Source organism: Lipotes vexillifer, unplaced genomic scaffold, assembly GCF_000442215.2.
Source record: "Lipotes vexillifer unplaced genomic scaffold, Lipotes_vexillifer_v1.1 scaffold278, whole genome shotgun sequence".
Taxonomy (NCBI): Eukaryota; Metazoa; Chordata; class Mammalia; order Artiodactyla; family Lipotidae; genus Lipotes; species Lipotes vexillifer.
In genome coordinates this window covers 4195651-4209074 of record NW_006769677.1, presented here as the reverse complement: position 1 = coordinate 4209074, position 13424 = coordinate 4195651, and the positions used below count along the sequence as shown (strand labels likewise).

Genomic DNA, 13424 nt, shown 5'->3' with positions numbered 1-13424 from the left:
TTGCTCTTCATGTAACTTACATGCTTCCATGATGCTTGATGGGAGCCTTAGGCTTTTCTGACCCTCATCCTGAAACCTTACTCTGTTAGCCCAGTGGACAGTCCAGGAGACATCTGGACTCCAACCAAGTTACCAGCTGTCAACTCTGCAAGTACACTGGTCACAGTGTGGCAGAAGGCAGCTTTCTAGAAAGGAAAGAAAAAGAAAGGACAGGACAGGACAGGAAAGGAAGGAAGGAGAGAAAAAGAAAAGAGATAACCCAAGACATATTATATAACCTACAGTGAAAACCCATCACAAAGTCATATCTCACCACGGTGCCCTAACATCTCTCAGTGTCACACCAGGAATATTACCCAAAGTCATTGTCAGCCTCTGGGTGGGGAGAAATCTTTCACATCTAGATCTTTTGCTGGTGCAGTGTTTCACTCTTTCAGTTTGATCAGTTGTGCTTTCCTCCATCAGCTTTATGGTCTTCTCACAGTCAAGACTGTCTCCCAGCCACTCCTCCAAATTCCCTTTGGTCTGGACAGGGATTACTTAGATCTTCTGAGCCCACTGCACCAGCCTAGCACAGGCCTCTCCTCCCAGCTTATGGATCAGCTGGCTCTGCATGTGTGGAAGCACAGGGTGTGGTCAGATGGGGGTGGGAGGAATCCTTGTATCTTTTCACAGGAGGCTGGGTATCCCATTCCAGCATTTGTGTGTCTTTTCTGAGCTGCGACCACGGGGGTCCTTCCTTCTGTTCTCAACAAAGGTCTGCTTGTTTGCGGTTGGCAAAGCACCCAACTGTCCACTAATTTACTCTCAGTAGACCCTGGGGAAATATCCAGATAAGTTTGGTTCTCAGCAACAAGCAGGCCATCACTTTCATCTTTGTTAAACTTGTGGTCTTGGCCGCTCTCCCCTTTTGAGACAGACTGCATTCGGCCTATGGAATGTGTATCTCTGCTTTCACTTTACTATGGCTAGCCCTTGAATTCTTTGCTGCGCGAAGCCAAGGACCCTTACTTAGCAGCCTGTCCCAGGGACCCGCCCGAGACCTGGGACATGACCATTCTCTTGCACCCCAATTTTCCTGCAACCTCTTTACAAAGGATATTAATAAATCTACTTCTTACCTAAAAGAAAAAACAAACAAAAAAACCAACCAAACAAACAACAAACAAACCCCCCCAAAACCTTGTGGTCTTAAAAGCACAGGGTAACCTATTTTCAATTTCCCTAAGTTCCCAAGCTGGAGCTGAAATCCTTGCCGTAGCCCAGTAAGACTTCACTCTTTCTGTTTCTTCCTTCCTCGCTCCTACAGGCCTCTGCTCACCTCCCTTCTGCATCCAATCCCCCTTCTTCTTCCTCCTATGATTCTCTTTGTCTTTCCTCTCCACCCCATCCTCCTCTGACTTCTCTCTTCTTTCCTTCATTTCCTCTGAAAAAAATGAGGCACACTGAGATGGCTGGGGGGATTTGAGAGCAGGAAGGGGGCTCAGCAAAATTCCTGGGAGTAGCAGGCCAGGCCTAGTTTGTAGCCTCCCCCGGCAAGACTCCATCCTTGCCCAGATTCCTCTTAGAAACTGAAGGAAACGGGAAAAGGAACACTTTTATGCCCTCATTCCCTGAGCTTACAGTTGCCAGGTTTAAACAAAATTCCTCCTTACGTAAGTACAGTCTCCTACCCAGTAGCTAAGAATGACCCAGTGCCACCTTAGTGTCCTCATCTGCAACATTAATTAGAATAGACAATTTGCACATCAGGTGGGAATAACTTTAAAACGTTGATAAAGATTTCCCTTAAAATTTCCACTGTCACATAAATAAGAGTGTACCAGTTAAGCTTTAAAAAGCCCATTCGAGTGATGTGCCCTTTACTAGTTCAATACATTCGTATAGGAGCCATCAGTAAAGGGGTCTTTCTATAGTCTGAGGATATCTGTGAGGTTGACGATGACAGACTTTTTTTTTGAATACTAAAGGCAGACCTGTGACTTAACATATTTTGAATGGCTGGGAAAATGGGACCTGCTCCATGTATTCTTGTAGAGCCTTTTCTTCTCTACACCTGGTTTGTGTGTCTATTCTGTTCCAAGCCTCTTCCCTGGCTCTTTACGGTACCTTGTCCAGCAGCACCTGGATTTGCTTCATGCTCTGCAGGAAAGGGTCTTGAAGTGGCCACGCCAAGGGGTCCTTGGAGATTTATTCCTTAAGTTAACAAATGATGAGGTAAGTTTTTTTCTTAATCCTTTATAAACTTGAATTATATGTGTCTGTGTCTCCCTTGGCTGTTTCTCTTAATAGAGAATCTAGAATCAGTGAATTTCAGAGTTATAGGAACTCCTGAGATCTAGTCTAACCTCCTCATTCTACAGATAATGAAATAAAGTTCAAAGAAATTAAAAGCCTTGGCTGAAATCACCCAGCTATCTAGATATTTGTAGATCTGTGGCTAGAACCCAAGTCTTTTAACTTCCAGATCATCACTTTCCACTGTACTATAACTGCCCCCATTGAATATGCACGTGTATGTGTATGTATGTGTGTGTATTTGTGTATAAGTATATATACATGCACATATATATCCATACATACATATAACATAAACATATGAGAGTTTGTATATATGTATATACTTTCACGCACAATTTCATTTCCTAGAGATTTTTAAAAATGTGATGGGCAGCTATTTGTCTGGAATGTTTTTTGTTTTCACTTCCCTGGAGAAAGGATTCTAAGGTTTGAAATCTCTATAATGTTCTTCAAAGAAAGTATGATTTAGGCCACAAGTTGCAAACTCAAATGCCTATAAGGCCAGACAATGACATTAGTGAGTAGAAGTGAGCTGAATGTAAAACAATGTGGACTGCGGGGAAGTGAGCTTAAGTGGAGCACATATGCTTTCAACAGAGAATAGCTACTCAGCTTTATCCAATTGTTATGCAGGAAAAAAGGACTAGAGTTACCAGAACTTCTGATATTTTAAGAGAAGCTGGAAATCCAGAATTTTGTAGGAAATTTTCTTATTTTAAAAATATTGTGTGGGCTAATTAAAACTGGTCTGCAAGCCAGATTTTGCTTGCAGTTAACCTCTGCATATCGATGATTCTCAGCTGTGATTAATAATACAAAATTTACAAATATTTACTTGTACAGAGTGGATGTAATACTATCCCTCTAATATCACTTTTACTCATTGGTGTTCAGTGTGCTTCTTGAGCTGCAAACTGTTATATCTATGGGAGTATAACTTTGAAAGGTGAGAGTTGTTTTCTTGAGGGGATATTCCATAGGTGAATATACAATTAGTGGAAAAAGTCGAGAATCCCTGGTCTAGAAACTATGAGGTGAGTTGGACAAAGTTCCTCATTTAGATGTAGAAGATTGAAGCATTTCATCATTAATGAAAGTAATTAAAAAACAAAATGTGCATTTTTATCACTGAACAGCTTTTAAAAATATTTTTCAACTTACATGGCCCCTTCCCTCTGCTTTGGTTTATCATTTCACTTTCTCTCGTTAAAGCAGGGATACTGAGTTTTGTTTTCCAAATCCACAGGAATATTTTCCTTAAAACCAAAAAGATTTTTTAAGGTGAATAAAAAACAAAATTACTACACACATTAAATGAATGATTAAAATCATCTCTGCAAAGTACTCCATTTAATATGCATGACGCTGTAAACATATTAGTTGTTATCATTCCTGTCTCCAGGTTCTTACCATGCCTTTTTCTGCTTGTTTTCAAGAATAATTTTTTGGATTATTATGTGGCTTACCTGAGGGACCTGCCAGAATGCATCTCTTTGGTTCACGTGGTTGTTCTGAAGGAGGTATGTGTGCACTGTCCTTTGGTTACATGTGTAACTATATGATGTTGCTCATCTGCCCAGAAACTACAGCACATGCACTCTGAGCTTGTTCTCCAGGCTGGCAAATGGCTTGAACAGAGCCACTGACTGACATTCCTCCCTGGGGTTAAAGGAGCCCACTCAAGGATCAGTGGCACTGCTTTGATCTTTGCTGTTCCTTACTGAGCCTCTGTTCCATTCCATTGGAAATACAGACAAAGTAAACAGCTATTCTAAGCAGAGATCTTCAGACTGCAGCTTTGCAGCCTTGAGGGGTTTGGGGTTTTACAGGCTCAGACAATATGAACTGAATATTAAATTCATGTTATCCTGTATCTGTCAGTTTATAAGATTATAAAATGGCTTTAGTCATGTTGCTTTAAGTTTTGCTTCTGCAATGATATAATAGGTGCTCAATAAGCACATATAAATATAAGACAATTCTAGTTATTTTAGGTCAATAGAAAAGAACCATATCAGGAGCTCTAAAACTAAGAGTTAATCAAGTTTCACAAGAGGTGAGAGGCTCTATTAACTTTCTACTTCAACCCCCTATTGCTCCCAACCCAGTACAATACCAACCACGTGTTAGCACTCAGCAAATATTTGAGTAAGGGAAAGGAGGGGAAGGGACATGGAAAAAGTCCAGCATGTTTCCTGCTGCCAGGCCAGCTGACCAGTTTCTAATCATACTCCCTTCCCCATTCTCATGAGGCTCCAATCCACCCTTAGTGCCTATTCGTAAACCACTGTAAAGATTACTGGCTGAAGAACCTTAATGAATTTAGTCAACTCATATATGATTTACTGAATGCCCACTGTGCTAAGATGGTGTTGGAGGGTGGGGAAGAGGAGGGAGTCGTTGGGAAACTTGGGTGGATTCTAAAGAAGTATATGACATGCTCCCTGCTAGAGAAGAGTTGTCTCCTTGAGCATGTCCCCGAACAGATCGATGCTGCATGACACTCTAGATGAAGAAAATTCTCTTCAGAGAAGAGAGTAAACCCTTCTTACTCTGGGGGAACTGACTCTGGCGTTTGACAGCCAGAGCTGGGGGGACACTGAAGACTGACTCCAACTTTCTTTTATCCAGGGTGACGAAGAGATTAAGTCTGACATCTATACACTGTTTTTTCACATAGTTCAGCGCATCCCTGAGTATCTGATACATCTGCAGGTAGGTATGGCTGGCCAAGCCACTAAACTGATTTTCATGCTAAACAGTTGTTTTTGGCTTCCAATCAAAGAGACTGTGAAGGGTCAAGGAATCATTAATATTTCTAAGAAGTGTTTAAATGATTTAGATTGTTATGATTACCCCATCTCCATCTTGTGGTATGAGCTAAAATCTCATTCTCTAAAAATTTTTGGCTCATGATGCCAAAAATGAAGTTCTACCTTCATTGACCAGCAATTCACACCTATGCTGATCCAGGATCTTTCTATGGCAGCTCCTGCCAGACCCTGGATACCTATTCAGTCCCTTCCACCTTGGTTCTACAGCCATCTAAATGCACCCCTGACTACTACTTTCTTTTAGCTTGCGTCCAAGGGCCTACAATACATTGTGCTTGTGTCTGAGAAGCATGGAGAAGCTGATGAGCTGACTTCTTCACACCATTTTCCTGCAGGGTTTGTAGCATCTTGGAGGCAGTAGAGTTGAGAAAGAGAGACTCATCAACACCCCTACCAGCCCCTCTTCTTCCCATCACCCACCTGTTCTGGTTTAATTGCTGACTGATCTTAAGTAATTCAGTGAAAGCATCTCAGAAAAGCTTGGGATTTGTCTCAGGTAGAAGCAGCCCAGTATTAATATTAAAAAGACTTTCGGGCTTCCCTGGTGGCGCAGTGGTTGAGAGTCCGCCTGCCGATGCAGGGAACACGGGTTCGTGCCCTGGTCCCGGAGGATCCCACAAGCCGCGGAGCGGCTGGGCCCGTGAGCCATGGCCGCTGGGCCTGTGCGTCCGGAGCCTGTGCTCTGCAATGGGAGAGGCCACAACAGTGAGAGGCCCGCGTACCAAAAAAAAAAAACCAAAAAAAAAAAAAACCAAAAAAAAACAAAACAAAACAAAAAAGACTTTCAACTGTATGTGGCTTTAGATCTTAAAATCATTCTCTCACAGTAATTATCTAATTTAATCTTTTCAACAATCCCACGAAATAGGTATCATTATTAACATTTTTTTAGATAAGGAAATGGAGACCCAAAGAAGTAACTTGCCCAAGTTAAGACACCTTGTCAGTGAAAAAATATAGGCCTGAAACCCAGGTCTTGCAAGCAGGTTGTAAGTAAGTAAATAAGAGCCCAGATTCTGCTGTCTGACTTGAGTTCAAATCCTGACTCTGCTACTCATTAGATGTGTGACCCAGTGAAGATTACTTCACTTCACTGTGCCTTGATTTCCTGATTTGTTAATTGGAGTAACAATGGCATATATCTAACTAGGTTGTGGTAAAAATTAAATGAGAAAATAATGTAAAGGACTTAGTGCTTGGCAATAGGAAGCGCTCAATAACTTAGCTTTCCCAAACCCAACCCGCATGCACATTCCACTATAGCACAGCAGGCAATGTAACAGGAGGGGCCACGAGGCCAGGCTTGATCATAAACATCCCCTCACTTCCAGCCTTGATGCCTGACCTTCTCAACATTGGTCTGACTCCTTTGGGTTATAAGGCATTGCCTATACAGAGTAAATGTTAGAATGGCTCCATTACTTCAGAGATCTAATTAGTAGATCCTTCTAATTTTTCAGATGGAATTATGTTCAAATTCAACTCGAACAGGAGCAATAGTGACTATTATTTTCCCTTGGTGTGATGGACAAAGAGAACAGCATGTTTGACTTTTCAGTTTGTAATTAAATTGCCCATTTGCATCATTTTGATTAAATGGCTACCAAACTCTCACAACAGATCAAGGCAAGGTACAGAAGAGACGAAACAACTTTTCATTCTAACTATGCAATGCTGCTTCCTTTTTTCCTCCATCCAGAACGTCCTGAAGTTCACAGAGCAGGAACACCCTGACTATTACCTACTTCTTGTGTGTGTTCAACGCCTGCGAGTATTTATCTCACACTACACCCTGCTGTTTCAGTGCAATGAGGATTTGCTTATTCAGAAACGGAAAAAACTCAAGAAGTAAGGTTCTGATGGTGCAGTCTAGAGGGTTGATCAAAGGTTTCTGAGAACAGGGATACAGAAGGTCAATGTGAGTGTCTGTCACAAGTAACCACATTGAATGTAAAGCGGCTGAAATGCAGTGATGGAGGCGGAAGAGAAGAGAGAGCAGGGGAGGGAAGAGAGGTGACCAGGTTGGCTACAGGAGGGAGGTACTTACTACCTGGTGGAAATTAATTTAGTAAAATAAGCACTTTTACTCTAATGCTTATGCAGACCTTCTATTATCTCATGTTGCTAACCACCTCAAAAATAGTTGTTTCACTAAATTTGCCAGGTTTAAAGTTGCAGTTTAAAGGCCAGAATGGGATTTCTTTCATTAATTCAAGAAATATTTACTGAGCACTTATTGAATACCAGGCACTGTTCAGCAAACTGAATATACTGCAAAGAACAAAACAGACAAAAATCTTTGCCACGTGGAGCTTACTTTCTAGACCTGGGTAGCCAGTTAATAAATAAGTTAGATGGTTTAAGTGCTATGGATAAAAATAAAACAAATAAGGGAGGGGGTGGTGGTTGAAAGGATTTCACACTAAGAGGAAACAGGAAGGACTGATTAAGGAAAATCTGGGCTTATAAGGGAACAGAAGCAACTCATAACAAAGCTTCCTAATAACCTGGAATTCTTTCAACCTCATCCCAATCCAATGAGGAAAACAGAATCATTTCTGTGCATGCTTTACACCAGTGAAACATGCTATGTCTCAAGCCAGGGCTCCTCTAATGGATGACTTCTCCTTATATCCCCTTACCCCCAAACTCAATTCAGCCAATTAATCAGCATCCCTACTCCTACCCAGCATCCAGCTTGCACTCTATTATGTAAGCAACCTGGTTTGTAGGGAGCCCTGAAGAGACCGAGAACTTCACAGCTGAGCTTCATCTGAGAAATAGTCTGCCTTTCTTGGTATAATGTGTGTATTCAGAGTTGATTTCCCATTGTAGACCCTGAGAATAATTACCTCCATTCCATTAGGTCATCCATGGCGAAGCTGTACAAAGGGCTGGCTTCCCAGTGTGCAAATGCCGGGCAAGATACTTCTCCCACTGCAGGCCCCGAGGCTGTCCGTGACAGTGGGATCCACTCCGAAGAGATGCTGCAACCCTACTCTCCTGCTCCCAGTTCTGGCCCTGCTGTCACGTAAGCACCTGTTGCTGTGGAAAGGTTAATGACAATGCCCTCGCCTCCCAGGTGGTCTGTGTGGGGGTAGCAGGCCAGCCTGTATTAGGAGTATGACCTACAGGACTCCTTCCTCCCTCTTGCCCCATCAGGCCCATATGCGGCAGGCAAGCAGCTGACCCAAAGTTTGGATCCCAGAGGACGGTACTTATGTTAAAGAGCAGGCCTAGAGGCTGGAGGTTACTCCCAACAATTTTATCACACATAACCACCCTCCACCTACAGCATGAGTCTCTCTGGGTTTGGACAATGACAGAGTGGAAGGGAGTGCTGTAAGATGACAGGAAGGCATTTTACAACCCCTCATAAAGGTGGGAACCCACTTAATGTCTACAAAAGATGTAGTGGAGAAAAAGGTTTCCCAGTCAGGGGTCAGAGGAAGTCTGGGCTCTGAGGATGAGAAACAGGTCAGAGGTGATACAGAAAGAAGGTTGTTTAGCCCTTCCCAATTCTCCTTGAAGCTTCTTCAGAAAGGGACTTCATGACCTCTGTTCTTCACTTATGACAGCTTCTCTGAAAGCTGTTCTGGGCAGTGGATGGATTTGACAGTCTTTTAAAGTCGCTGCACACAACCCTCTTGCACACTAAGCTGGATTCTCATTCAGCCAACTTCTTGATGATCTTTAGGGTAAGGATTAGGCTATTTACATATCTGGAACTCATTTTACCTCTGAAGGATGTCAACTTGGCCACCTTTGAAGCTGGGACTTCTGGAAGAATAAGGGAAACCAAAACTCAAAATTCCAAACCCCCAATTTACCAAATATAGACAATTCTCATGAAACTAATTCCTTAGACTATAATTTCTGCTTTGGGTTTTATTATCTTAAGGAAAATTTAGAAATCATGCAAGAAGCTACTTTTCTAAAACTACAATGAAGTGAGAGGTAGGCAGTTGGGATTACTTCAATGTTTAACCCCTACAGTTTTTAGAATGCTAATTAGTCACTGGAAGGAGCAACTGATCAATAACACAAAATAAATCCTGTTTGCTTTCTGCCCTTATCTCTTAAAATTGAGAACATTTGTCAGTGAGAGATGGAAATGCAAATGTGGAGGCAGAAGGGAGAAATTCTATAATCATTCTGAAAACCTAGGAGACGTTCACTTTTCTACAAATAGAGCCCAGGATGATTTTCTTCCTATAGAGAAAATCCTGGAAGTCCTATAAGGAGAGAACTCCTTACAGAAAAATATACCTTTCCTGAGTGGGGAGTGGGAGACAGGAAGTGGAATTTTAGTTTGTGGATCACTTCAGCTCTTAGAACAGAGACAGAACTCTCTACTTTGAAGTGAGACAAATACAGCCAAAAAAAGAAATCCCTAGAGATTATATCCAGACTGAAGAAGATGGCTGCCATTGCACTCCATGCTAGAAACACAACCAGAAAAAAACCCAACAAGAGTCTTCCAAGTTAAAAGAGAATTCAAGTCAATATTTCATTTTACTGTTTTTTTCACCTCTGTAAATGTGAGGCCTAATTTTCATCTTAAGACCACCAGAGAAAGATACTCAGTGTTAGCATTTACAACTGCATTCTTTATGCATTTTTGTGGTAGAACTAAGTATGAATAAATAAACTAGCACAACCAGTTTGGGTCAGTGTGTAGTAGTCCACTCACCTCTTTCTGGCAATTAATTCCAGCAGAACTAGCAAACCACATCCAATTTGATGGGTATTCTCTCCAGGTAGCCAATGTTATTCTTTATCCATGATTAAACAAAAAAACCCTCCATGAAACTGGGCATATTCAAAGTGACAGCCTTTTCATTTCAGTAATGTTTTTTTGGGTGGAAGTTTGTGACGACTTATATAGCATGCTTTATAGCCACAAGGAATTTTTAGTTTATAATGAAGTAAAACGTGCTGTAAACCCCACACACCAACATTCAGATTCAACGGTTATCAAGACTGTACTCCACTTACTTCATCTGGGAATTAATTCTTAAGCATTAAGATCCATGAGTTGAACACAAGTTGTTTCCATGATTTTACATGACTCTGCTAGGGCAAGAAAGGGAGAGAAGAGAGAAAAGAGGTGCTTTGGGGCCTTGACAAGCGGTGGGAAGGGTCGGAGATTCCACATGGGGAATGATGAGCATCCTTGGCCTACCAGCCATCTCTGCGCAGTGCCTCTGGGCTCGGACGGGTACTTCCGGCATCCCCTTCACGGATGGTCATTTTCACTCTCCCACTTGGGGGAACAGGGCTCGTGCGGACTCCTTAATCTGAGAAGCCTGTGGCGCTTGGTAGGTAACACACGTAGGCTGCTGGGAGGGACGCAGAGGAGGGAGTCGGCTGTTTGCACCTAAGCGGTATCCGACAGGCAGTGTGTTGGTCCCGGCCTTGCGCTGCTCGGTGAGAGGCGTGCACTAACAAACCGTAATCACACTTGTTTTGTATTCTCTTTCCCCTTTAAAGACATTTGATGCCCCCAGTGAAGAAAAGCCAACAACAGCAAAGCTTGATGGAGAGCATGCAGCCCGGAAAACCCAGTGACTGGGAGATAGAGGGCAGAAAGCACGAGAGGCCTGAGAGCCTCCTGGCGCCGGGGCAGTTCTGTGCCGCTGAGCAGGACGTGAAGGCGCTCGCTGGGCCCCTGCAGGCCATCCCGGAGATGGACTTCGAGCCCTCTCAGGCCGAGCAGCTGGGCAACGTGGAGCGCTCCCTGCGCGCCCCGGCCGAGCTCCTGCCCGACGCCCGCGGCTACGTGCCCGCGGCCTACGACGAGTTCGAGTACGGCGGCGAGATCTTCGCGCTGCCCGCGCCGTACGACGAGGAGCCCTTCCAGGCGCCGGCTCTCTTCGAGAACTGCTCGCCCGCCTCTTCTGAGTCCAGCCTGGACATCTGCTTCCTGCGGCCCGTCAGCTTCGCCGTGGAGGCCGAACGGCCCGAGCACCCACTGCAGCCCCTGCCCAAGAGCGCGACGTCTCCGGCGGGCAGTAGCAGCGCCTACAAGCTGGAGGCGGCGGCGCATGCGCACGGCAAGGCCAAGCCGCTGAGTCGCTCGCTCAAGGAGTTCCCGCGCGCGCCGCCCCCCGAGGGCGTGGCCCCGCGCCTCTACAGCACGCGCAGCAGCAGCGGCGGCCGCGCGCCGCTCAAGGCTGAGCGCGCTGCGCAGCCGCACGGCTCGGCCTCCTCCGCCCGTGGCGCGCCCAGAACCTTCTTTCCCCAACAGAGGTCCCAAAGCGAAAAGCAGACCTATTTGGAAGTAAGGAGGGTAAAGTAAAACCGACCCCAAATCCACAGCGCTGGCAGCCCCGGGCCTAGATCTCCAGGGTGCAGCCTGGGCTCACCTAGCGTGGAGGGGAAGCAGGCTGGCCAGGCGGGGGTGCAGGATGTTGAGGGAGAGCCCGGGTCAAAGGCTTGACTATCAGTGGCCCTCGGAGGAGAGCGTTAGCGCCCGCTCTGCAGTGCCAGGACACAGGAGCATGCCTTACCTATATATGTAGGACGACCGAAAGACTAGGACTCCTAGTAGACCTGATTAAAACGCCTCCCCCCACCCCAAGTGAAAGAGTTAGAGGTGTTCTCTGCCTTGCTGCTTAAGCTGTGGCACCTCCCAGCTGCACTTCACTTGCAGGGCACTGCACGCAAGTCCCAGGCCTGTCTGTTTCTTCCTTTTCCTGTCAGGCGCACCCCTTGTTTACACGTTCAAAATTTCGAGTCCTGTGTGCCAGCCTACTGTACTCCCCGACCTGCACCCTTGTTTGTAGCTAGGGAGGAGGCAAGTTGCCCTCTCTCACTGAGGACTCCCTGCAAAATTGACTGCAAAGTTCATTACCGCTTGCTTTCCTTTTGCCTGGAAAAGGGCAGACTCCAGTGGGACGAGGGCAACACAAAATAGTCAAGGAAGCATTGACTCACAAACACCTTCTTTGGCCTCTATATCGATGTTTGGTATTTTGATGTATAACCTTGGTGTCTGCAAGCCTTGGGAGATTTAAAGAGGTGTTTAAATACACATCCATGAAAGGACTAATAGTTCCTGAGCAAATAATTTCTCTGCATGTGATTGGAACAAAGGCAATTTCTGATTAAACGGAGTAACAGTGTAGCTTTGACCTGTGCCCCCATCCTTCCTGTTAAACATTTTAGAAGTGGTGGTTAGGGTTTACAGGGCAACTCTGTATTGATTTATACATCTTGAAAATGACAGTCCAGGACTGGCTTTACCTGCACGACGTATCCCTTGCATCCAGCACTAGGGATCCTTTGCCTAGGTGAGAAAGGGTTTCTCCCAGGAATGAGGGCCCTGCATTCCACCTGTTTCTATTTCCAAGTGAGTGGGAAGAGATCAAAGATCATTGACTCCTTTCATTCATTGATTTTTCAGCAAACACTGAGCACCTGCCTCGCACCAGGCTCTGTGTGAAGTGCTGAGGGTTCAAAAATAAACGGCATCCAGTCTCTGTCCTCCAAGGCCACTGGCTTAGCCCAGGAAGGAGACGCATAAACACAGAATTATAATAAACGGTGGAAGCACATGGGAGGGTATTTAAACCCTCCTAAGGTGATGATGGTCAGAGAAGTCTCCTAAGTAGTTTGAACGTCTGAATTCAATTTTAAAAGCTGCTTAAAAGTTGGCTAAGTGAAGAGAGGGGTAGGGAAATATGAAAAAAGGCTCATGGGCCTTTTACAAAAACGGCAGGGTGAGTTTTTCCTTGTAAATATTGTCCCAGGTGGGAGTGGTGGACATTAGGCCAGAGGAACATGAGCCTTGGAGCTTGCCACCCACTTGGACTCCAGAAATCAAAGTCTGTGTCTGCTTCCCGAGAGGGCAGAAACGCCTTAGTGTGCCCAGCTAAGGTTGCTGAGTTTCCCCAGGATTCTCAGATTTCCTTCTGCCTCTGATTTTCAACTCTGAACTTTATAAAATTCTGTTAGGTAAAATTTCTTAGACAAAGTTAGGTGTGTGTCAAAGTTTAAAAGTTCATTAACAAGGGAAGTGGAAAGGAAATAATAGTGCCAATTCAAAGAGACTTGGGATGGGCAGAGATATACATACAAAACCTTATAACTAGTATAGTCTAAGCTGCAAAGAATGCTTTTATTTCACATGTTCATAAAAACTGTCTTTTTTTCCCTAGCTTATGTGTGGAAAATTGGAAGCTCAGCAATTGCTAGACAAAAACCATTAATCAGAGCGAGATGGGGTTTTAGTTGCAAAAGATTAACCCTTCAAAAGCCCCATCTTTAAAGATATCAGCTCTTTCC

General features: G+C 44.4%; 1 protein-coding gene across 1 annotated transcript in view; it reads left to right on the top strand.

The window, feature by feature from the left end:
- Positions 1–13424, top strand: part of ARHGEF33 (Rho guanine nucleotide exchange factor 33) — a 47022-nt gene that overhangs the window by 24198 nt on the left and 9400 nt on the right. The window contains exons 9-14 of the mRNA XM_007445793.1: positions 2085–2217; positions 3738–3821; positions 4933–5016; positions 6835–6983; positions 8002–8166; positions 10629–11427. Coding sequence (XP_007445855.1) covers positions 2085–2217; positions 3738–3821; positions 4933–5016; positions 6835–6983; positions 8002–8166; positions 10629–11427 — 1414 coding nt within the window. The remainder of the gene's footprint in view (positions 1–2084; positions 2218–3737; positions 3822–4932; positions 5017–6834; positions 6984–8001; positions 8167–10628; positions 11428–13424) is intronic.